We start from the raw sequence: 22,109 nt of genomic DNA, 5'->3' as shown, positions 1-22,109 counted from the left end.
GTTAGCGGTCCCACATTTTGTAGATTAAAGTGACGCGGTGTTCTGCATGGGGGTAATCGTTGAGACCGGCACAAGAGGCCTCAATCATGTGCAACTCCACATATTACCACCATGTGGGTTTAAGAACGTTTGTGAGCATGCATGCTTATACATACGTTCCACAATTCAATTCAGGCTTGTCGAACCCAATGTGTAAATATGTGTGGTACAGGCCCATATTTGAGCGACTTCGCAAGAATGCAACCGCAATATCATTGGCAGCAGTATTTTTCTGGACTTCCTCCCTCGTCAGCTTCTTTGCTACGACCCCTCACGCAGTACCTTGAAGAAAACGAGGGACGATGAGCACCAATTTGGTACAGGCCGCTCAAGCGCAGGCTGCGAAGCGTGGTAGACTTTCGCAGGTCTCTTTGATCTTTGCGTACGTTTCTTAGGGCTTGTCAGAAGCTGCTGGATCTGACACTAGATTGGAAATTTTATTCGACACTTGCGCTTTGTGGCCAAGATGCGGCACGGCGTTGTTTTCCGATGGTGCGTCCATTCCTTGGAGGCTCGAAGACATCTTGGTCGACGATATCTGATTTATCTTGGTCTTTCCTAGGCTATGCGAATGGGAGTGAGTGTTAGGGGTATATTCAAGGAGCCCCTGAGTAAGAGCTAATGATGTTTGCGTTTCACCTTCAGTCATCGGGAGCGTTAACACGAGTCAGTTTGTGGCAGTCTTCTAGTTCTATTCCGTCGCTGACCCTTGGCAACGGTGTTTACTTGCAGTTCTTGGACTTCTCTATCCTAAGGGATTCAAACAACATCCGAAATACAGTCGAACCCTTTCGAGTTTGACCTTTGCAGGTACTGTAGCTGGGATGTTAATTTTCGGGTACTTGAGCGACAAGGTTGGCCGGAAGTTTGGCATGGTGAGTGCTGAGACTTCTGTTTGTTGGAACAAATGCTGACTCCATTCATCATGTCTTGGTTCAATTCGGCAGATGGCAGCAACCGTCATAGTGGTTATCTTCTCCGCACTCTCGGCCGCATCCTATGGAGCTGGAGATACATTCAGCGGTCTCATCACGTCTCTTTCCGCCTATCGCTTTTTGCTAGGAATTGGGGTATGTTTGTTGATCAATTCATTCGAATTTTGATGTGGCTATTTTTGTCTGCATAACATGCTAAGAACCCCCCTTACTATTTAAGGTTGGTGCGGAGTATCCTTGTGGTAGTGTCGCAGCAAGCGAACAATCGGAGGGTCAAGGTATAGCCAAGAATGCGCAGCATAGATGGTTCGCCCTTGCGACAAGTAAGCATCTGAATCAGCTCTCAGCGACCAGAGTGGATTCTAACCCTGTTGTTGTTTGAGACTCAATGATCGACTTCGGCTTCGTAATAGCCGCATTTGTACCCCTTGTCCTTCTCTGGATTTTTGGCTTGAACCACCTCCGAGTCGTCTGGCGTCTTTCATTAGGCCTTGGCGTAATTCCGGCTTCCATCGTCTTTGTATGGCGATTGAAAATGGTTGAATCAACGAGATATCAGAAAGACTCGATGAAACATGTTCAATTGCCTTATTGGTTGATTTTTAGGAGGTATTGGCCAAGTCTGATCGCTATCTCTGTGACGTGGTTTATATACGATTTCATCACTTACCCGGTAGGTCCCCTTGCAATTTCTTGCCGTCGTATGCAATGAAGCATTCTGGCATGCTGACATTGCTGTCGAACTTCATCTCGTTGACATAGTTTGGACTTTATTCGTCCACGATTTTGCTTGGAGTATTGGGGAAGGATCCATCGCTGTACAAATCATTCGGATGGAATGTTGTCATCAAGTACGCGTCCTTTTTGTATCATTCGGGACTTTGCTGATGTGTTCCGCTGGCGTGTAGTTTGTTCTATATGCCCGGGACACTCATTGGGGCATTCGTTGTTGATTACCTCGGTCCTAAGAATACGATGGCAAGCTGTCTGCTTGCCTATTATCGTACTCGATTGACTCTTTCTATCATTGGTAGATTTTTGGTCTCCTAGCCCAAGCCGCTATTGGATTCATCATGTCAGGTGCCTACATACCCTTGCAGAGACACGTCGCTGCATTTGCGGTTGTATATGGCATATTCCTTTCGTTCGGTGAGCTTGGACCTGGAAATTGCCTTGGATTGTTGGCCAGCAAGATGGGGCCTACCGCTGCGAGGGGACATATTTATGGTATTGCGGCTGCCGTTGGGAAGGTAGGGGCTTTTGTTGGGTGAGTTCTGTTTTGGTATGTAGGAAGAACACAAGCGATACGAGGCTGTCACGCATAGGATTTGGGTCTTCCCTCCGATGATCACTGCCTTCTCGCATCACGGAAAAGACCCTAACCGAGGCTATACAGGTCCTTTCTGGGTTGGAAGCGGACTGGCTGTGCTGAGTGCAATCATTACATTCCTTCTCATCAAACCGCTTTCGCATGATGGGATGGAAGCAGAAGATTTGGCGTTTAGGGAATATCTGGAGGCCCATGGATGGGATACTTCTCGTATGGGATTAACGGTCGAAGAGAGAGCTTTAGAAGTTACGAGTGAGTCGGAGGTGGCTTCTATTGAGGAGAAGCACATTGCAGTAGAGGAGACAAAAGTTTAATGTGGGCGGTGGCGAAGGGTTTGCTACCCGAGAGTGTTGGGGAAACCGCATAACCCCACGAAATCTCTGATTGGTTGTCAGAACTGTCGCCTATAGGATGGATGATTTCATTTTAAAGTAGGGCATATGGTGATTGGGGGGAAAGATGTTTGAAAAATAAAGAAATATAGGATGAGAAAGTGTGAGACATCAAGTATCGGGTTGTATGGGGGAGAATAAAATGGAGTGACTATAGGCAGCAGCAGCGAGCGGCCACCTGTACCGGGAAACGGAGCGTTCCGGCCGATGGCTTCGAACCTATCATCACGAGGCGTGAGGCGTGCTAGGGCTTGACAGTGCCTGCACTCTACTAACTGCTGTCGTTGAATCTTAGATCAAATGTTACAGCCTCCTTTTTATTTTCTTCCAATCACACGCGAAATATTGGTTGCGTGTAAGTTCTATCTTCCGAATGAAAGTGTGCATGACCTCGTGTAGCTCCGGCAATTGCCGGAGCGGCGTTGAATCGAAGAACAATAATCTCCCTTGTCGTACCCTTCCGGTCTCAGGAAGCTCATTTCGAACGTTCCAACCCAGTCAACAAAGGCGGGAGACTAGCGTTGACCTGGTATACCTCGTCTATATCCCTACCTTACTGCAACATCAAGAGGAACTCACAATCATCACTTTTTACCTACTTTCGTTTGATCTTCGTTGCAACCACTCTTCTCCTTTACCATTTCCATAAACTCATCCACCCTAGGATATGTCACAAGCACAACCAGTACAACCGGGTGCGCAAGGGAGTGTTGCCATTGTTGGGAACCACTACCAGGTGGGTGTGGTTTCACACCCCGCCGAAGTCGTTGGTGGGCTGTGCGCTTATGGTTTATACATTAGGTTGGGAAGAAGATTGGTGAAGGGTCTTTCGGTGTCGTCTTCGAGGGTACAAATCTCCTCAATGGACATATAGTCGCTATCAAATTCGTACGTCGTTCGTTCATGTTGCACTCCCACATTTGTGCGTCTGCGCGCGCTAGCGGTGATTGACATTGTGATCCGTTGGAATTGGAATTTGTTTTAGGAACCTCGCAAGTCTGATGCCCCACAACTACGGGATGAGTATCGGTCCTATAGGATATTGCAGGGATGTTCAGGCATACCTCAAGCATACTATTATGGCACCGAAGGTCTTCACAATGTCCTCTGTATTGATCTCCTCGGTCCAAATTTGGAAGACCTGTTCGATCTTGTATGTCTTGTTACTCTTTACCTTTGCACTCCCCCCTGACTTGCTTCGGCGATATAGTGTGGGCGGAAGTTCACCGTCAAGACTGTTTCCATGCTCGCAAAGCAGATGGTCTGTTGCACCGCGTGATTTTCAAGTCGTTCGCTGTTCGCTGACCCCGCACCACAGATCGAAAGGGTCCAATGTATCCACGAAAAGAACCTCATTTACAGGTCAGCAAGCGATCCTCAACTCCCACTTCCTCGCCTGACAGTGTTATTCACCCACCCTCTTACTTTCTGCCGCCAGAGACATTAAGCCAGGTATGACGCACTCCACTTTATCAGGGGAGGCACAATCTAATGACAAGTGCACTCGAACAGACAACTTCCTCATTGGACTGCCGGGCACCGACAAGTCTGACATGATCTATATGGTTGATTTTGGAATGGCGAAACTTTGGCGTGATCCACGAACAAGACAGCATATTCCATACAGGGAACGCAAAAGCCTTAGCGGCACTGCCCGGTACATGAGTGTTAACACTCATCTTGGGCGGGGTATGTTCAGACCCTCTGGTCTCTTTGTCTGTGGTGTATCCAACTGCTGATCTTATCGCTTTACAGAACAATCGCGACGTGATGACCTTGAGGGTCTAGGACATGTTTTTATGTATTTCTTACGAGGATCGCTCCCATGGCAGGGTCTCAAAGCCGCTAACAACAAACAAAAGTATGAACGCATCGGGGAAAAGAAACAGAGCGTCCCCATTGCAGATCTCTGCGATGGTTATCCAGGTAAGCTTATCGTATGCACGATTTGTTTGGATCGTAGAGCCACTCATCGCCTGATTTTAGAGGAATTTGCTATTTATTTGAACTACGTTCGGAAACTCGGGTTCGAGGAAACTCCAGACTATGAGTTCTTAAGGGAGCTTTTCGCCAAAGTGCTGCGGGCCGCTGGCGAGGTTGATGACTCGATGTTCGACTGGAAATTGCTAAATAACAAACAAGGCTGGCAAGCGAGCTCTGTGGGTATGGGAACCCCTGTGTGGGAACGGCTACTGATGACATTCTTCAGAAACTACCATCGAGCCTCGTTCCACCATTGCAACACAGTATCGTTCACCGTACACGGGATGGCGCCACGAATACAAGACAACGGTCATCTGGGATGCAAGCTGCGAATGGCACGAATGCTGCCATGACACCCCCCTCACCCGCTGCCATCAATCGTCATGTCTCCAAGCAACGGAAGCACAACTCTGCCGGCCCAACTGCCGGCAATGTACCTGGTACTCCAGGTTCTACTGGTTTACTCGTTGGGAGTGCGCGTGCTTCGAGGGCTATCTCACCACTGCAGACGCAGACGCAACCTTCGGGTGCTGTCGGCAATCCCCTTCTATTGACATCATCCACTGGGGGCCAACCAGCAACGGGCACACCACATCAGCCCCACCCATATGCAGCTGCCACAGGGATGCAGTCGTATGGCGGTCGCCAAGGAGGTCCGAACGCTCCGGAGCGGGACCAATCGTTCGGTCCTTCGACGCCTGTTCAAGGGCTCAATGCTTTTGGGACAACACCTGGTGCGCGTAACTCAGGGGGATTGGTTCCCGTGCAGTCTAATATGAACAACGCGGGGCCTCGGATGGGCGGCGCTAACGGTCCCTATACATCCACGGCCCAGATGAATGGGAATCTGCCCAACGGAGGGCAGGAAAGGGATCTACCAGCCCCACCGAGAAGGAACGCGTTTTTGGACATTCTCAGGTGTCGGTGCGGGTAATCGTGTGAACAGCTTGACCATAAGGTGGTAAGTACCCTTTAACGATTTGGAATGTCGTCTTCATGATGGGAATAGGAGCAGCGTCTCGTATTGAGAGCCAACCTCCAGTTTTACAATTGGACCGAGGACTAATCCAAAAATCTTTGTCACCCACGATTGTCACCATGCTCCCTAACTATGCTCTATCCCTCATTCTGCACCACTAACATTGTACTCTCTCCCCCTTTTCACTCTCCTTCACACATTCCGGTCTCAAGGATTATTTCAGACCCGCTAATCGGTAATTCCTCCTCGCTCTTCTTCATACCTTTTCACTTGAGCCACTGCCTTTTTTCTTATGAAAAGCCCCATGTAGTACGGGCTTCATGATATGCCAGGACAAGCAAACTCCTTTCTGTTGAATAATTGTCTCACTTTCACCCAAGTCACCACCCTCGTTCTGGCCTTTCATCTGTGGCGCATAATATCGTTATCCCCGCGCACTGTCACTGTCATTTCTTATTCCCTTCACCTCTATTCTTTTTGGCGTGCGGCTGGTTACTTATTGGCTGATTTTCACTATGATGCTGGTAATCAAACATACGAAATGACCGGCGTCCGGGTGTTGCTGTTTATTGTCTTACGTCCGTGTTAGAGTGTTTTGAAGAGACGACGTCGAACGGAAGAAAGATGATGACTGCGCCAATTGATCTGCTCCTTACCTGCAGTAGGCGCACCGCCTCCTTTGCCCGGAGGGGGATTAGCGTCAGGGGGCTTGCTCCTGTCCTTGTTCTTCACAATGACACCCTCATCTTGAATGTTAATGCCATAATCTACACCTGCATCGAACCAGGAGCACTACGATGGGTTGAGGCTGACGTGTTGAATGGTTTGAGATCCGGGTCGATTGGGCGAATTGGGTCTAGACTTGGATATAGATTATGTGAGGAGTCCGCTTTAGGGCGGAGGGTTTCTTCTGGTTGGGTGATCAGAGGATGGGATGCTGCTTGTGGGACGAAGCGTAAAGAGGGGGCGAGGGGATTCTTCTGAAATGTATTCAGGTGCATGGTTCGTGGGTGTGCGGATCATAGCTTGAAGGATTAGGCTTTTACTCGCCTCTTGAACGTCAACAAGGATGAAGGTCGTAGCATTGTGAATCATTGCCCAACAGTGGTCACCGACACCTGAGCTCCCTTGGCCCGTTGCGCATTTGGGGCCAGGGTCCAAACTCTGACATCACATCATGTAATCATGGGGTTTTCCGTTGTTCTCATTTCAATCCTGAATTTGAAAAGCGCTTGTTTCGGTCAGCTAACTCAACTGGCAATTTCCGTTCTTGGGATCCGCCCGCTCGACGGAGTTACAGCAGAATTTCTTTGCCCGCTGGATGAAATACGGACTAGATGGCTCTCCTGAAGCCGAACAACCCCATGATTGGCTGAGCTTGCGGGGCATTTATTTGGGGTTGGTCTTCAACTCAAGTCTTGCCAGTAGCCAGAGCTCTGGCAAAGGCCGATTTGTTGTCCCTTCCTTGGGTAGCCGTGTGACGTACCCAACGGTCCTCGTGTACGTATCTGTGTCCCATCCAGCCCAGGTACGTTCCAGGCCACGGTTGCTATCACTAAATCATTGGTTCAGGTCGCTAGTGACCTTTATCATGGGATATAAGTCTGGGATGTTTTCTTTACGTTGCTGAGCGCTCGTGCCTGCCGATCTTGCCCACTTGCCGATTATTGCAGCTCAATCGCCACGGGAAGAGGATGCAAATCTAATCTCTGATGCAGAAAACAGCGCATTACCTAGTTCCTCGTTGCTTTTGTCCTGGCTTCGCCGCGTATGATATCTGATCCTTTAGTACCATTGGTTTTAAGGCCCAGGCACAACACGTGGGCGTCTTTGATTGAGGACCAGTTTCTCGCCCACTGGCCAAGCCCAGATCCCTGAAGAAACTTCTTCGAAGGAGGCGACAATTCGGAGCCTGCAGATCATCGATCATGAGGTCCTTCCGTATGTGATTGCAGTCGCGACTGACTGTGCTTCCCGATAGCTGGGAAAGGATCTGGATCTTTGTCTTCAGCTCCGCTTTTTGTCCCTAGTCATTACGGTATCGGTTATTGCCACGAGCCAGGTTTCGCAGGGATGCCAAGGGATGTCCCATATCATGCGAGTCCCTGGAAGACAAACCCGTTCAGCGAGATAGCGGGTCGCCAGACGAAAACACGAAAGTGAGGGCTTTAAATTTTTTCTCGTTACGATTGTTCCCTGGTCGTCAAATATTGGCGGCAATGCCGCGTTTTTGCAATGTGAATGCACATTGGCGATGTCAAAAGAAGCAAAAGACGAGATAAGCCTTGTATAGGTTCTGCAACCCGAGATGCTGGGTCTTGTCATGAGTTTCCTTTGTTGTTCTACGGGCTCCAAATCGGCGGTGTACTACAGAGGAAGGTGCCAGCTTGGCGCCGACATTACACAGCCGAGACATATCCCCGCTTGAACTTGAATTACCGCGGTCGCCTGTTCTTGGTGCTATCAATGCATTTTTCGGGTAACTCCTCAGCACGTTCTTTCGGTGATATGAAGAATGAATGATATGATTTGATTATCATTTAAGATGTCAGTTACATGCGTCGCAAATATGCGAAAGTATAAATAAAATGTACGTAATAAGTTTCAATCCTAACCTGCTATCTGGTAATATTCAGTACAACAGGGTGCATGAGACCACGCAATTGCCCCGCTCGAATCATGCACAGAAGGGAAAAAAATCAATGCCATCCCCCTATGTACAAGTGCACCGACCTTGGAATGCATGACCACTTGTCAATGGATTCGGGTTCTGGCGATTGCCGAATTGATCTGATCATATCCGTATAAGAAGAGTCTTGGGATTGGCTCCCCGACTAGCTCTTCTGCGCCCATCCTTGCACATACGCGCTCTTCGCCTTTAATCAGTGTTGCTCTTGCCTCATCACTTTCGACGTACCCTCCGAGACAAGTAGTACTGTCGCATCTCCTTCAAAGGTACAAAATGGCCTCGTCCCGCCCTAAGGTCTACTTCGACATCAGCATTGGTGGCACACCAGTGAGTACAAAATATTATTCCTAAGATGTCGCATTGGATTCATTCACACGTACAATGCGACTGGTTCATGTTGGGGAACGTTCTCGCTGCTAATCTACATGCTTTTTTCGCCTGGTCACTTGGACCGTTTCAACTCGCGTCAATTGACGACCTCCCGACCCTTCCATCCGTTGCTTGTCATTGCTGGATCACAACGCGCCACGATACAACTTATCCTCATTGTGAATGATGACTGTCATTCTCACCGCTCCTAATGATGGCGCCGACAAATTGACTCCTGAAACATTTCGGAAACTTGTCGGAAAACATGACGTGACACGATCGGTGGACCAAATAAATATCAACAACATGTGTGAATCGATCATGCCCGCGGTGCCGAAATCAATTCCAAATTCTGCGTCAACGAACCACAGGAAGGTCGCCTCGTATTCTCCCTCTACAGCGATATTGTCCCAAAAACAGCTGAGAATTTCCGAGCATTGTCTACTGGAGAGAAAGGCTTTGGATATGCTGGATCCAACTTTCATCGCGTGATTCCTGGATTCATGGCCCAAGGCGGCGACTTCACGGCTGGGAATGGCACTGGAGGTACGCAATTGAAACCCTTCATACATATTATCAAAAGAACCAGGGAAATCCTTTCTTCTCATGTTTGCGTCCAATGGACGTAGTGATGATACGGATCTTTTATGCTGTGATGCCATGATTGTCCCCCCTACTTCGTTGGCTGCTCCATGATTCTGTCCACATGACGGGTTGTGGATCAACTGACGCTTCTTTTCTTCCTCTGTTGATTGATAGGCAAGTCGATCTACGGATCCAGGTTCGCGGATGAGAATTTCGAAGCCAAGCACGATCGTGCGGGTCTCCTCTCAATGGCAAATGGTGGGCCAAACACCAACGGTTCTCAATTCTTCGTCACCTTCAAAAGGTACGTACTCCTTTCATCATATATTTTACTCTGAAGCTTACATGTGGCCTGGCTAATTTTTCGTAGCACTCCGCACCTGGATAGGAAGCATGTTGTCTTTGGGGAACTTATCGAGGGTGAAGGACTCCTCAGGAAGATCGAAAAGAACGCCACGGGTGCCCGTGACGTTCCCAAGAAGGCGGTCAAAATCGAAGCTTCTGGACAGCTACTGCCAGCCTAGAAGCTGCTGATGATGTTGATGCTGCTCTCTTTGTTATTATTGGGTTTGATGTAGCGTTCATGCACTTTTTTTCAAAAAGTTCATCCCACTTTCCTCCAATTGCAAAGTTCAAGTGGTCACAGTAACCTCCTTGAATTCGATGCATGATCCCCTCAGAGTGGGTGTTGGTGCGAGCATTGCGTGTGAACTTGGTGCCGTGAACATGAGGACGGTGGGTCGGCAAGGGGGAGAACAAGGCACGGGTGAAGAAAGTTCTGCGAAGAACAAAAAGGGACAGGGAAAGTAGAACGGTATCTCTTGTAGTACATCGTTTCGCTGTTTGTAGGTCGAAATTCATATATAGTATTTGAATATGGGTCCCCTTGTTGTGTCCATTCAGTGTTGTGACGAAACCAAGAAGGCCCCACTGGCAGGAGTATCAACCCTGGATCCATGGGAACCAGTTTTGAATTTTCCACGGCATCATCTCAATTTTTGCGAGTAATCTTTACGCAAAAGTCAGATTGTGCAACGCGAATATAAGAATATTCCCTAGACGGAACTAGCTTTTCCACTCGTTCGGGCAAGATTAATTTTTACCCTTGTTTTGCTCCAGGATCTCTTCTCATTCAGGTGCAGATTGAAACCGTCCCCTGTGCATGAGCGGTATAGAGGCTGGTATCCTGCCTACATGTGTGGACGGAACGCGGATACAGGGAACAGACTGCAGGAAACCGTAAAAGGGCTGGTCATCCGTGTTACTAGACAAGGGGTAGTAGGGGTGCATGGGGTGGCCGCGCCAATTTTAGACGTGCCGCTTTCAGTGGATAAAAAAACTTTTATCCAATCTTAGATATGTTTAAGGATGAAAAGTGTAACTATTGGGGGGAGTGCCGGGCTAGCATGTAAGGGGTTGGTGACTCCTTCCATGATTGGGTTTTGGCAGAGCTGTTTTATTTCTCATTGCAGAAAGAAACTCAAAAAGGAATCACCCACAAGTCACTTAGGGCTCCTCGGCCTTTGCCCTTTCCAATACAACGAACTGATAAGTGGTAGATTACGTACTGCAATGAGCTCGTGATGGTTCCAATTGGCCTGTTCGGGATGCGCCGATCTGTCACGCGGTTCATGCCGACAGATCAGGTAATACATGGAACGCTCGGCAACTCGCCTCACTTTTGTCTTCTAACCAATCAACCACCACTTTTTCGAGTTCGATCTGTCGTTATCATCTACCCTCATCGGCCCTGACAAGTTCTGAAAAGGTTACTACAACTTCAACAAGAAAGATGGCTGCCCGCCCTTATACTTACTTCGATATCAGCATCGGTGACCAGCCGGTGCGCATCTATCCAACTTGGGCTCGCTTTTTTTTTTTTTGTTTCGCTACCTTGCTTTTTTTTTGGTGATTCATATCGGCTTCGTACATCTACGTCCCATGTACACTGTAGCTGTTACCCTGATCTTGTCAGGCTACTTACTGCCCGATCTCATTCAGCCATCTCGACAATGGGCCTTGTTGGCTAAATTGGGATGCCCGTGGCGTTAATCTCAGATCGCAGCTTTAGGGCTGGGCGGATCGTCATTTGGCCTAACTATCCTGTAGCGATAAGATCGTGCGGGATGGTCGATCTTTCATCTTTCGATTTTGCTGTCCCGTAGCTGGATGTTAGCCATCTGGTTCCGCCGGCATTCACTCCTATGACCCTTATGCTCTTACCCTACACTCACCCTTGATTCCTTCGATTGACGCATATTACGACATGTCGCACTTATTTACGATCCTTGGATTTTCAACTAGGTTGGCCGCATAGTCTTCTCCCTCTATAGTGACATCGTTCCGAATACGGCTGAGAATTTCCGCGCGCTCTCCACGGGAGAGAAAGGATTTGGATTCGCCGGATCATTCTTCCATCGCGTGATTCCTGAGTTTATGGCTCAGGGCGGCGATTTTACCAGGGGCAATGGGACCGGTGGTGAGTTGACATTTTCGTCGGGTTCACTTGATGGATGCTGAGGGTTTTCGCCTTCACGGGGATGTATTCCGTCTAGGAAAATCGATCTTCGCTGGTGGACAGTTCAAGGACGAGAACTTCATTGCGAAACACACCAAGCGTGGCCTTCTGTCCATGGCAAACGCTGGACCAAACACCAATGGATCGCAGTTCTTCATTACTTTCGTCGCGTATGTGGCATGATGACCTTCACTTCATTGGTGCGCTCAGTATTTACCGACGTCTCGTTCTCTAGGACCTCGTTCCTTGACAAAAAGCACGTCGTATTTGGAGAAGTTGTCGAAGGCTGGGGTGTCCTGGACCTCATCGAGAAAAACAAGACCGACAAGAACGATAAGCCCCTTAAGGCTGTGAGGATCGATGCCTCCGGACAGTTGTGAGCGATTCATAGCGCTCAGGGCTGGCTCTGCCGTGACCAGATATTGGAAGATGCTGTGAAACCCAAACGAAACTTAACGGACTCGTTGTAACACCACCCGAAAGTGAAATGAAAATTCGCATGTATGCCTTGTTGCGCTATGACATTTTCGGGGTCACAGCAGGATATCCTGACATACTGGTATTTCGTGAGATAGGATGGGAACACAAATCGTCTTGTTCCGACTGTAATCTTATTTGCTTATTAGTATGTATTTGCTGCCAGACCTTGCGCTTACCTAGGCAGGTCATCTAAGGTCGCTTACCCAGCTCGAGATGACAAAACGAAGCAACTGATTTCTCACAGTCACGGGGTCTCCACTTGGGTCGGACAAAACATATGATATAATCGCTGACTCAATCAATCAATATACATAACAAGGGCGTCTTTGCGCTGGCCACCGTGCCACGAGAATGATGCGTAAAAAGCGAGTTGATCCTCCACCGACCCGGACCAAGACCAAGGCACCGCACTACCATAGAACTCCGGTATCGTGTGTGGATACTGCTACAGAGGATATTTGAACGCTGACTAATGAAGCGGAAAACACTTATTGATTGTCCCATTTTGGGTTCAGCGGTTGGATAAGTAAGCAGAATATCCCTTTGCTTATTGAGGCGAGGCGTTGTCTGTCTGATGTGTTCCTCCACTGCAATGCGCTTTCCGAGCGGCTTTGCGGATGGATGAGAGCCGGTGTAGTGGGCTGTGGGCAACTGACGCGCACTGAGGCGCTAAGCGGGATACCAGAACCATTCGTTCCGATTGCATCACTGCATAGCATAGGATTAGGAAGGTTTATAAAGTGTAGTGTTGCGCTCCGGCGTTGGCATGCGGATGCTCTCTCCCCCCTTTCATCTCCACACTCACCGCATCCTTACGTCCGCCACGCACGTCCAAGTTCCGCTAGAACCTTAATCCTTCTGCCCCTGTTTCGCACTCGAAAACACGCCCTTGGTGCAGAGCGATTCCGCTCAGTGTTCAAGCAGCTCGTGTCAGTTGTATACAACCATCACTAAGCTTTCCCTGGAATATCGGAACTTGCTTACTCAATTGGACCAAGGTGCGAAGATATATACTTCCACCTGGCTCAGCAACCCTTGCAATCCCAACTCAGTCCTTGGACCCACCACCCAGAACCTTGACTTTCGGGACCCCATCCCCAACCCCGCCTCGTCTCGTTCTTCGCCTGTGAACAACGGTTCGCAATATGACAATGGGATCCTTATACCCATCTCCTGCAACGACTTCCTCGGCTGGGGAGAAGCTCATCAAATTAGTCATCACTCAGGATAGCGGTGAGTGATCGTCTCCACACGATAGCCGCGTTTGGATGCCTCATATGATGTATCACGTTCTTACACTTAATTCAGTTTGTCCATGGTGGTGAGCATCTCCCCTCCCCCCCTCCGCATTGTTTCGTGGGACTCACTCGTCACCTAACGCATTCAAATTGATCTCGATGTTCTATTTGCATTCATTTCGATTTTTGAACCGATTGCGAACAGTTACATCGGGTGGAAGGAAATGTCCTATGCCATTCGCCTGGCTGAGGAGGCCCAGTTACCCGTCAAGTTCGAAGTCGAGTTTAGACCATATAGGTCGGTTTTGTCTTTTTGCTCCATTCTGTTCCGGATCTCGGCTATGAGTTAACGTGGATTATTTCTCACACGCAGGTTGGATTCTTCGCTCTCACCCGACGAACCTGTCGACAGGGTACGTGACTGTGATGCCCTCGCTCATACTTCATTTCATTTGTTCTGATATAATCCACACACAGGAAATGAGATTGGTGAAGAAATTTGGCCCGGAAGGATACGCAAACGCACGCAGTATGGCTAACAAACGCGGAGAAGAAATCGATATTAAATTGTGCGTTACACACTTCCATTTTCTCTGGAACTCACTTTCACACTCTCATCACCTCTTTGTGTTATAGTATTTGGAAGGGCGCGATTCGTCAGACAGGAGACTGTCACCGTCTTCTTCGATATGCTTATTCTCGGTCGTCTGGGTCTAGCCTCGCGTCGGGAGAGAGCATTAATGACACCGTTCAGGCACGACTTGCGGACGAAATATTTAGAGGGTACTTTGAGGAGGGAGAGGATATTGGAGAGTATGACAATCTAGCACACTATGCCGTGAATGCGGGGTTGTTTGATACGATAGCAGAGGTGAGTTTCATTTTGATCATTTCTTTTGTGTGGGTTTATCAGAAGGGGTGCTGATGAGATTATTCTTGTGTAGGCCCTCGAATTCCTCGCTTCTGATGCCTGCAGGGATGAAGTCGAGGACATGATCGAACAGTCCCAGGATCAGGGTATCACTGGGGTTCCGCATGCTGTCGTGAACGATCGCTGGGCGATTGTTGGTGGGCAGACGGCTGATACTTATTATAAGGTATTGTTGGTTCACATCGGGTGGTTGATGCGACGTTGACTTAACGGAACTGGTTAGATTTTCGAAAAGATTGCCACCATCCCTGTTCACTAAATGCGAAACGTACTCCACAGTCCGATTTTTTTATGCACGGTCCGGCTTCCCGTTCTTTCCTCCCCTTCAATCTTCTTGGCACGGTCTTGGGTTTTTGCTTATAACTCTTAGCGCTGTTCCCGTCTTTTTCTCAAATTTCCCAACACAATCGGGGCTTGTCTTTTACCTTTGTCACATGCATGCATTTCAGGGGTAATGACAATATTTGACCCATCGCACATGTCTTTCCGGGTAGGAAACGAAACGCCGATTCATGAATTAAATTTTGAAGGTGCGCAAATGATATGTTGAAACTGAATGGACTGATGCGCGCGGATGTAAATCTGTTCGCGAGAGCCGACGTCAAGCCGCCCTGAGTCCATCCTTTCAAAGGCACTGCTGGACTTGGTCTTTGCACGTAACTTGCTGCCTTACCGCGTACGGTGGGTTTGGGTTGGGTACAGCAAGAGAAATTTGTGGGGCGCCGTAATGCAATGTATGCACTCAAGCTGGCAGCATGCAGCACGCATCGCGTACGTTAGGGGTAGGGGTATAGGGTTCGGTTTGGATACTTGCTTATACCTGGCTCATGCAACTTTAGTGCATAATATCAGATGTTTTGTGGTTTCGCGCCCGAGAGTCAACATATTGTAGACGGAGCGCATGCCAATCGTCGATCAGGAGGAATACTAGGATAGGGCTAGGCGTGTCCTACTAGCATGCAACGTTACGAACTGACATTTATCTTTACCGTTCAAAGATATGGTCATAGTGAGTCGGGGTGGGTGCTATGTGATTTGTTTCAACAGTTTTTTAAAAAAAAATATTTTATTTCGGACACATATAAATTCAGTCGCGCGCACACCCTTCATTGCACTTTCATCACGGGGTGTAAACGTCAACATTTCCTGGGCATTCTGAGTCTCTCTTCATCTCATCCCTTTCGTTTGGAATGGTTCTTGTCTCTGGCCGTTATGGGGAAATTGAGGTTTGGGTCGAAGTCGGCGGAGAACGCGTCCAGGAATTCGGATGCACGAGCACGAATGGCAAACTACAAACGTGTTATATTCCTTCAAAAGCTGGAGAGGTAAGCTTTCTTAGTGCGTCTGTTGAAATTCTGTTACGTGCAATTCAAACGCGCCGGTCATTTGGAAAGTATTTTGCTGTCGCTTTTAACGCGATCCGTTTACAGCGAATGTCGAAAGGGACATTTCTCATACTGGAGGTGGACGGGGATGGTGTATCACTTGGGGGGAACAGCATTGACAACGAATCGATCCATTCGGGGAGGATAGATGCTGTGTGGGAATCTGAAACCACCGAGAAACTGTCTGTCCTTATAATTCATCGTTATCGTACGCATATGGGTGCTTAAGAAACCTATAGGTTCACGTTTGCACCCCTTCTTCTGACGGGTTGGTAGGCAAATCAACTTGTTGATAGGTCGAATGCTTACCGTCATACAGAGGATGATCTACACCAGCAAGGTGCTGACTTGGCGGAAAATGTTGGGGTTGTGAAAGTTAAAATTTACCGTGCAACGGCCCGTAAAACCCAATTTACGCCCAAGACTATTTCCATGCCTGGAGACCGCCCCATACATGAAAAAAATAAGAAGGCTGTATCTCACGCGATCAGGTAAAGGGCTCGCTCTATTTGACGCATGATCATAAAACTGATGTTACTCTATCAGACTCGGTGAGGTGCGCTCAACCAACGAACACCCATGTGAGTGGGTCTCTCCGAAACGCAGCCATGGAGCTATAATGTATGGTGTGTATCCTCATTCACGCTGTGCCTCAGGCTGCTGAGGAGCTTCAGAGGTCGACTTCAGATATGCCCCAATTGGTAGCTGTTTCTTGCCCCAGACGATCACTCTTGAAATCTCATAAGGATATATCCCCAAGACTATTTGCGCGCGCGGGGTATAGCACCTCAACTAAAGCCCCTCGTTCCCCCTGAACCTGCTCCTCAACAAACAAGGAAAGTGCACGAGTCGACGACGGATATAGCGACAGATCCACCCCCTCAAACAAACAGTCGCGAAGATCCTTCCCTCCATAAGCGCAAGAAAGCGGATGGGTTAAATGCTGAGTTGTTCAGTGATGATAGTTTGAACAACCTGACCCCAGAAGAACAGGAAATGTACGCCATTCTTAGGGTGAGAATTGCATTCGTCCACTTCATCGTTCTGATGGGTTATTTGAGTGCACCTATTATATCATTAGAAAAAAGCGAAAGAAGGACGGAAGTCGAAGAAGCCTAAACACAGGTATCAGGGCTCGACTGCTGCCGAATCGATCGTCATTAGCGATTAGAGAAACTGTGGAATTGCACCTTGCATGATACTTCGCCTCTTCCATAATCACACCATGTCTTGATCGTTGCCCACTTAAGCAGCTACAATGTGGGCATGTTAAACGGCACGCGAGGTCGATATAGATTTGTCCATCATTTGATGCTTTGATAAAAAAAATACTATTATCACGGTTTGTCAGTCAGTGTCGAGAGGCCGGTACTCGTCATCTTTTTTGTACCACTGTCACGTCACGTCAGATATATTGGTGTCAAACAACTTGCGAGGGAGGGCAGTTGCCTGCATTGTTCCGTGTACAAATTAAACCAGGGGTCACAGTGAGTTGGGGTGGTGCTATGTGATTTGTTCAAGAGTTTATATATATATTATTTCGGATACAGTCGCTTGGATGGGGATGCATACATGGGTTCATTTTAACTGTGCCTATCGGCATATGCCATACTATAGTGACGCGGGTGAAAAATGTTTAGAAAATAGCGGTGGATGGAGAGCAGTTAAGGGTCAATGGGTGGATGAGACATCGAGTATCGGGTGGTATGGAGGCGCGCGCGCCTTCTTTGCTCCTGCCAAAGAGAGGCTGGTCAACGGGACGACTAACCTCCCAACACGTGATGTATCGCGAAAGCTAGTACTGGGTTCCACCAAAAAAAAAAGAAGAAAAAGAAAAAGAAAAGAAAAGAAAAGAGAGGCTGGTCACCTGCCTGCTTTCATCACGGGGTGCAAACGTCAACATTTCCTTCATCTCATCCCTTTCGCCTGAAATGGTTCTTGTCTCTTGCAGTTATGGGGAAATTGAGGTTTGGGTCGAAGTTGGCGGAGAACGCGTCCAGGAATTCGGATGTACGAGCATGAACGGCAAACTACAAACGTGTTATATCCCTTCAAAAGCTGGAGAGGTGAGCTTTCTTAGCGCGTCTGTTGAAATACTGTGACGTGCAATTCGAACACGTCGGTCATTTGGAAAGCATTTTGCTGTCGCTTTTAACGCGATTCGTTTGCAGCCAATGCCGGAAGGGACATCTCTCACACTGGAGGTGAATGGGGATGGTGTGTCACTTGGGAGGAAAGGCATTTACGCGCACAATGCATTGACCCATTCGAGGAGGATAAGTGCTGTGTGGGAATCTGAAACCACCGAGAAACTGTCTGTCCTCATAATTCATCGTTATCGTATGGGTGCTTAAGAAACTTTAGGTTCACGTTTGCAACCCTTCTTCTGACGGGTTGGTAGGCAAATTAACTTGTTGATGAGTTGTATGCTTACTCTCATACAGAGGATGATCTATACCAGCAAGCTGACTTAGCGGAAAATGTTGGCACTGTGAAAATTCGAATTTACCGTGCGACGACCCGTCAAATCCAATTTACGCCCAAGAGTATTTCCATGCCTGGGGACCGCCCCATACATGAGAAGAATAAGAAGGCTGTATCTCACGCGATCAGGTAAAGGGCTCGCTCTATTTGACGCATTATAAAACTGATGTTACTCTATCAGACTCAGCGAGGCGCGCCCGGCCAAACGACACATGCGTGGGCGGGTCTCTTCAAAACGCGTCCCTGGAACTATCGTGTATGGTGAGTATTGATAGTCCTCATTCACGCTGTGGCTGAGGAGCTTCAGAGGTCGACTTCAGATATGCCCCAATCGGTAGCTATTTCTTGCCCCAGATGATCACTCTTGAAATCTCATAGGGATATATCCCCAAGACTATTTGCGCGCGCGGGGTATAGCACCTCAACTAAGGCCCCTCATCCCCCCTAAACCTGCTCCTCAGCAAACAGGGAAAGTGCACGAGTCGACGATGAATCTAGCGACAGATCCACACCCTCCAAACAGTCGCAAAGGTCTTTCTCTCCATAAGTGCAAGAAAGCGGATGCGTTAAAGGCCGAGTTGTTCAGTGATGATAGTTTGGACAACCTGACCCCACAAGAACAGGAAATGTTCGCCATTCTTAGGGTAAGAATTGCATTCGTCCACTTCATCGTTCTGATGGGTTATTTGAGTGCACCTATTATATCATTAGAGAAAAGCGAAAGAAGGACGGAAGTCGAAGAAACCTAAACACAGGCATCGAGGCTCGACTGCTGCTGAATTGATCGTCATTAGCGATTAAAGGAACTGTGCAATTGCACCTTGCATGATACTTCGCGTCTTCCATAATCACACCTCTTGATCGTTGCCCACTCAAGCAGCTACAATGTGGGCATGTTAAATGGCACGCGAGGTCAATGTAGATTTGTCCATCATTTGATGCTTTGATAAAAAAACATTTTTGTCAGTCATTGTCGGTATACTATACCACTTGTTGGAAATGCGAGTCACCGGAGATATCCGGGGTGTATGCACAGGAATTGCCTTAGGTAGATTTTCCTCTCCTTTGTATATATATACGCACGGGCATTATCTCCAAATCACTAGTTATATTCCCGCTTCTATCTTACATCTGTGCTACGAGTGAGCCGCTGGGAACCGGGTTGCCTTATCGGAACGCCGTTTACAACACCACTGCCACGTCACGTCGGATATATTGGTGTCGGGTTGCTTGCATTGTTCCGTGTGCAAATTAAACCCAAATTTATGAAGGGGATCACAGTGAGTTGGGGTGGTGCTATGTGATTTGTTCAAGAGTTTTTTTATATATTTTTTATTTCGGATACATATAAATTCAGTCGCGCGCGCCTTGGATGGATGGATGGATGGATTCATTTTAAAGTACGTATCTGTGCCTATCGGCATATGCCGTACTATGATGGTGAAAAATGTTAGCAGTGGATGGAGAGGAGTTAAGTGTCAATGGGTGATCAAGTATCGGGTGGTATGGAGGCGCCTCCCACCAAAGAGAGGCTGGTCACCTGCCTGCTTCCTCGCACTGTTATCACGGGGTGCAAACGTCGACATTTCCTGGGCATTCTGGGTCTCTCTTCATATCATCCCTTTTGTTCGAAATGGTTCTTGTCTCTTGCAGTTATGGGGAAATTGAGGTTTGGGTCGAAGTTGGCGGAGAACGTGTCCAGGAATTCGGATGCACGAGCACAAATGGCAAACTCCAAACGTGTTATATCCCTTCAAAAGCTGGAGAGGTAAGCTTTCTTAGCGCGTCTGTTGAAATACTGTTACGTGCGATTCAAACGCGTCGGTCATTTGGAAAGCATTTTGCTGTCGCTTTTAACGCAATCCGTTTGCAGCCAATGCGGAAAGGGACAGCACTCATACTGGGGGTGAACGGGGATGGTGTGTCACTTGGGAGGAAAGGCATCAATGCATCGACCCAGGGGAGGATAGATGCTGTGTGGGAATCTGAAACCACCGAGAAACTGTCTGTCCTCATAATTCATCGTTATCGTGCGCGTATGGGTGCTTAAGAAACTTTAGGTTCACGTTTGCATCCCTTCTTCTGACGGGTTGGTAGGCAAATTAACTTGTTGATGAGTCGAATGCTTACTGTCATACAGAGGATGATGTACACCAGCAAGCTGACTTAGCGGAAAATGTTGGCACGGTGAAAATTCAAATTTACCGTGCGACGACCCGTAAAATCCAATTTACGCCTATGAGTATCTCCATGCCTGGGGACCGCCCCATACATGAGAAGAATAAGAAGGCTGTATCTCACGCGATCAGGTAAAGGGCTTGCTCTATTTGACGCATTATAAAACTGATGTTACTCTATCAGACTTGGTGAGACACGCTCGACCAACCACCTGCGTGGGTGGGTCTCTATGACACACGTCCCTGGAACTATCACGTATGGTGAGTATCAATAGTCCCCATTCACGCTGCTGCTGAGGAGCTTCAGAGGTCGACTTCAAATATGCCCCAATTGGTAGCTATTTCTTGCCTCAGACGATCACTCTTGAAATCTCATAAAGATATATCCCCAAGACTATTTGCGTGCGCGGGGTATAGCACCTCAACTAAGACCCCTCGTTCCCCCTGAACCTGCTCCTCAGCAAACAGGGAAAGTGCACGAGTCGACGACGGATCTAGCGACAGATCCACTCCCTCCAACAAATATCTGTAGTCGCGAAGATCCTTTCCTCCATAAGCGCAAGAAAGCGGATGGGTTAAAGGCTGAGTTGTTCAGTGATGATAGTTTGGACAACCTGACCCCAGAAGAACAGGAAATGTACGCCATTCTTAGGGTAAGAATTGCATTCGTCCACTTCATCGTTCTGGTGGGTCATTTGAGTGCACCTATTATATCATTAGAAAAAAGCGAAGGAAGGACGGAAGTCGAAGAAGCCTAAACACAGGCATCAGGGTTCGACTGCTGCGGAATTAATCGTCATTAGCGATTAGAAACATTGTGCAATTGCACCTTGCATGATACCTCACCTCTTCCATAAACACACCACGTCTTGATCGTTGCCCACTTATGCAGCTACGGCACGCGGGGTCAATGCAGATTTGTCCATCATCTGGGTGCTTTGATATAAAAAAAATATTATCACGCTTGGTCGGGTGGTGACAGGCCTCATCGCCCATCTCTTTGTACCCCTGTCGCGTCACGTCGGGTATATTAATTGGCAAGTGTCAACAACCTGCGAGGGCAGTTGGCTTCCCGAAACCTGCATTGTTCCGTGTGCAAGTTAAAACCAAAGCCGGCTTCTTCTAGCTCAGGGAACGAGACTGATTGAGAGCAATTCAATCTCTCAATGTATCTAATCGACTTGACACCCCACTCCCGACAACCTCAATGATCACCACAATCACGCATACTAGTTATAGGCTGTGTTCTGATCCATGACAAGCTACAAGTCAGCGCAGTGATATGAATAAGAGTTGAAGATGTAGCTAGCTCTCTGACGGCAGGCACTGGAGACATCTGCGAGAGGAATTCTGCAAACGCGTTATGCGAACCCACCTAGGCCGCAAATAACTGATCTTTACAATGAACCCCGACTCCTATTCGAACTTAAGTGGTGGGCAGACGTGGTACTTACTAATGGTGCTGTGCCCAGCCAACGCTGGCAAAGATACCAAGGAGAACCTGGCCCTACGCTAATTGATTGATGCACAACCTGAGTTATCTAACAAACACTTTTCTTTGGCATTCACGGCGCCCACGGCAGTCTCTCCTGGTG

At 48.1% G+C, this 22,109-nt stretch overlaps 8 protein-coding genes across 8 annotated transcripts; all 8 read left to right on the top strand.

Moving 5' to 3' along the window:
- Positions 1-341: 341 nt before the first annotated feature.
- Positions 342-2,618, top strand: EI90DRAFT_3144124 (MFS Git1p-related glycerophosphoinositol and glycerophosphocholine permease; the record flags this gene model as incomplete). The annotated part of the gene is made up of 12 exons (XM_039065099.1): positions 342-421; positions 506-531; positions 685-705; positions 772-914; positions 987-1,109; positions 1,195-1,297; positions 1,358-1,647; positions 1,737-1,825; positions 1,883-1,952; positions 2,009-2,241; positions 2,300-2,514; positions 2,536-2,618. 12 exons carry the CDS (start codon positions 342-344, stop codon positions 2,616-2,618), a joined length of 1,476 nt encoding a protein of 491 aa, XP_038921510.1.
- A 361-nt stretch (positions 2,619-2,979) lies between these two features.
- EI90DRAFT_3038339 (kinase-like domain-containing protein) lies at positions 2,980-5,915 on the top strand. Its single transcript, XM_039058854.1, has 9 exons — positions 2,980-3,091; positions 3,374-3,432; positions 3,498-3,584; positions 3,682-3,839; positions 3,984-4,098; positions 4,196-4,385; positions 4,452-4,622; positions 4,683-4,855; positions 4,906-5,915. The coding sequence occupies exons 1-9, from the start codon at positions 3,082-3,084 to the stop codon at positions 5,611-5,613; spliced, it is 1,671 nt and encodes a 556-aa protein (XP_038921509.1). The 5' UTR covers positions 2,980-3,081; the 3' UTR covers positions 5,614-5,915.
- Positions 5,916-8,362: 2,447 nt separating this feature from the next.
- On the top strand, positions 8,363-9,901 carry EI90DRAFT_2302743 (putative cyclophilin). Its single transcript, XM_039052851.1, has 4 exons — positions 8,363-8,674; positions 9,088-9,262; positions 9,476-9,605; positions 9,672-9,901. The coding sequence occupies exons 1-4, from the start codon at positions 8,621-8,623 to the stop codon at positions 9,823-9,825; spliced, it is 513 nt and encodes a 170-aa protein (XP_038921508.1). The 5' UTR covers positions 8,363-8,620; the 3' UTR covers positions 9,826-9,901.
- Positions 9,902-11,093: 1,192 nt separating this feature from the next.
- EI90DRAFT_3242883 (cyclophilin-like domain-containing protein) lies at positions 11,094-12,543 on the top strand (the record flags this gene model as incomplete). The annotated part of the gene is made up of 4 exons (XM_039066540.1): positions 11,094-11,144; positions 11,606-11,780; positions 11,857-11,989; positions 12,055-12,543. The coding sequence occupies 4 exons, from the start codon at positions 11,094-11,096 to the stop codon at positions 12,197-12,199; spliced, it is 504 nt and encodes a 167-aa protein (XP_038921507.1). The 3' UTR covers positions 12,200-12,543.
- Positions 12,544-13,481: 938 nt separating this feature from the next.
- On the top strand, positions 13,482-14,882 carry EI90DRAFT_3038325 (thioredoxin-like protein). The gene is made up of 8 exons (XM_039058853.1): positions 13,482-13,532; positions 13,608-13,620; positions 13,743-13,835; positions 13,911-13,950; positions 14,015-14,106; positions 14,174-14,408; positions 14,482-14,634; positions 14,692-14,882. The coding sequence occupies exons 3-8, from the start codon at positions 13,762-13,764 to the stop codon at positions 14,725-14,727; spliced, it is 630 nt and encodes a 209-aa protein (XP_038921506.1). The 5' UTR covers positions 13,482-13,532; positions 13,608-13,620; positions 13,743-13,761; the 3' UTR covers positions 14,728-14,882.
- Positions 14,883-15,708: 826 nt separating this feature from the next.
- Positions 15,709-17,202, top strand: EI90DRAFT_3151337 (uncharacterized protein). The gene is made up of 7 exons (XM_039065721.1): positions 15,709-16,035; positions 16,093-16,121; positions 16,173-16,344; positions 16,400-16,479; positions 16,528-16,554; positions 16,614-16,867; positions 16,935-17,202. Exons 1-7 carry the CDS (start codon positions 15,902-15,904, stop codon positions 17,022-17,024), a joined length of 786 nt encoding a protein of 261 aa, XP_038921505.1. The 5' UTR covers positions 15,709-15,901; the 3' UTR covers positions 17,025-17,202.
- A 779-nt stretch (positions 17,203-17,981) lies between these two features.
- EI90DRAFT_3151336 (uncharacterized protein) lies at positions 17,982-19,138 on the top strand (the record flags this gene model as incomplete). The annotated part of the gene is made up of 7 exons (XM_039065720.1): positions 17,982-18,167; positions 18,218-18,246; positions 18,298-18,466; positions 18,519-18,598; positions 18,645-18,671; positions 18,731-18,981; positions 19,049-19,138. Exons 1-7 carry the CDS (start codon positions 18,028-18,030, stop codon positions 19,136-19,138), a joined length of 786 nt encoding a protein of 261 aa, XP_038921504.1. The 5' UTR covers positions 17,982-18,027.
- An 832-nt stretch (positions 19,139-19,970) lies between these two features.
- On the top strand, positions 19,971-21,324 carry EI90DRAFT_3117684 (uncharacterized protein; the record flags this gene model as incomplete). The annotated part of the gene is made up of 8 exons (XM_039063014.1): positions 19,971-20,105; positions 20,211-20,341; positions 20,398-20,426; positions 20,478-20,646; positions 20,699-20,775; positions 20,822-20,848; positions 20,908-21,167; positions 21,235-21,324. 8 exons carry the CDS (start codon positions 19,971-19,973, stop codon positions 21,322-21,324), a joined length of 918 nt encoding a protein of 305 aa, XP_038921503.1.
- Positions 21,325-22,109: the final 785 nt, after the last annotated feature.

The sequence above is a fragment of the Cantharellus anzutake genome (genome assembly GCF_015039405.1).
Source record: "Cantharellus anzutake strain C23 chromosome Unknown EI90scaffold_6, whole genome shotgun sequence".
Lineage (NCBI taxonomy): Eukaryota > Fungi > Basidiomycota > Agaricomycetes > Cantharellales > Hydnaceae > Cantharellus > Cantharellus anzutake.
This window is presented reverse-complemented; position numbering and strand designations above follow the sequence as displayed.

Bases quoted from the DNA above. Each gene is read 5' to 3' on its own strand.
- EI90DRAFT_2302743 (XM_039052851.1), top strand. From the start codon at position 8,621: ATGGCCTCGTCCCGCCCTAAGGTCTACTTCGACATCAGCATTGGTGGC. The intron at 9,263-9,475 runs GTACGCAATTGA...GTTGATTGATAG, and splicing joins GGCTGGGAATGGCACTGGAG to GCAAGTCGATCTACGGATCC. The intron at 9,606-9,671 runs GTACGTACTCCT...AATTTTTCGTAG, and splicing joins TTCTTCGTCACCTTCAAAAG to CACTCCGCACCTGGATAGGA.
- EI90DRAFT_3038325 (XM_039058853.1), top strand. From the start codon at position 13,762: ATGTCCTATGCCATTCGCCTGGCTGAGGAGGCCCAGTTACCCGTCAAG. The intron at 13,951-14,014 runs GTACGTGACTGT...ATCCACACACAG, and splicing joins CCGACGAACCTGTCGACAGG to GAAATGAGATTGGTGAAGAA. The intron at 14,107-14,173 runs GTGCGTTACACA...TTTGTGTTATAG, and splicing joins GAAGAAATCGATATTAAATT to TATTTGGAAGGGCGCGATTC.
- EI90DRAFT_3151337 (XM_039065721.1), top strand. From the start codon at position 15,902: ATGTCGAAAGGGACATTTCTCATACTGGAGGTGGACGGGGATGGTGTA. The intron at 16,036-16,092 runs GTCTGTCCTTAT...AGAAACCTATAG, and splicing joins TCTGAAACCACCGAGAAACT to GTTCACGTTTGCACCCCTTC. The intron at 16,345-16,399 runs GTAAAGGGCTCG...TTACTCTATCAG, and splicing joins GCTGTATCTCACGCGATCAG to ACTCGGTGAGGTGCGCTCAA.
- EI90DRAFT_3038339 (XM_039058854.1), top strand. The intron at 3,433-3,497 runs GTGGGTGTGGTT...TTTATACATTAG, and splicing joins TTGTTGGGAACCACTACCAG to GTTGGGAAGAAGATTGGTGA. The intron at 4,856-4,905 runs GTGGGTATGGGA...GACATTCTTCAG, and splicing joins AAGGCTGGCAAGCGAGCTCT to AAACTACCATCGAGCCTCGT.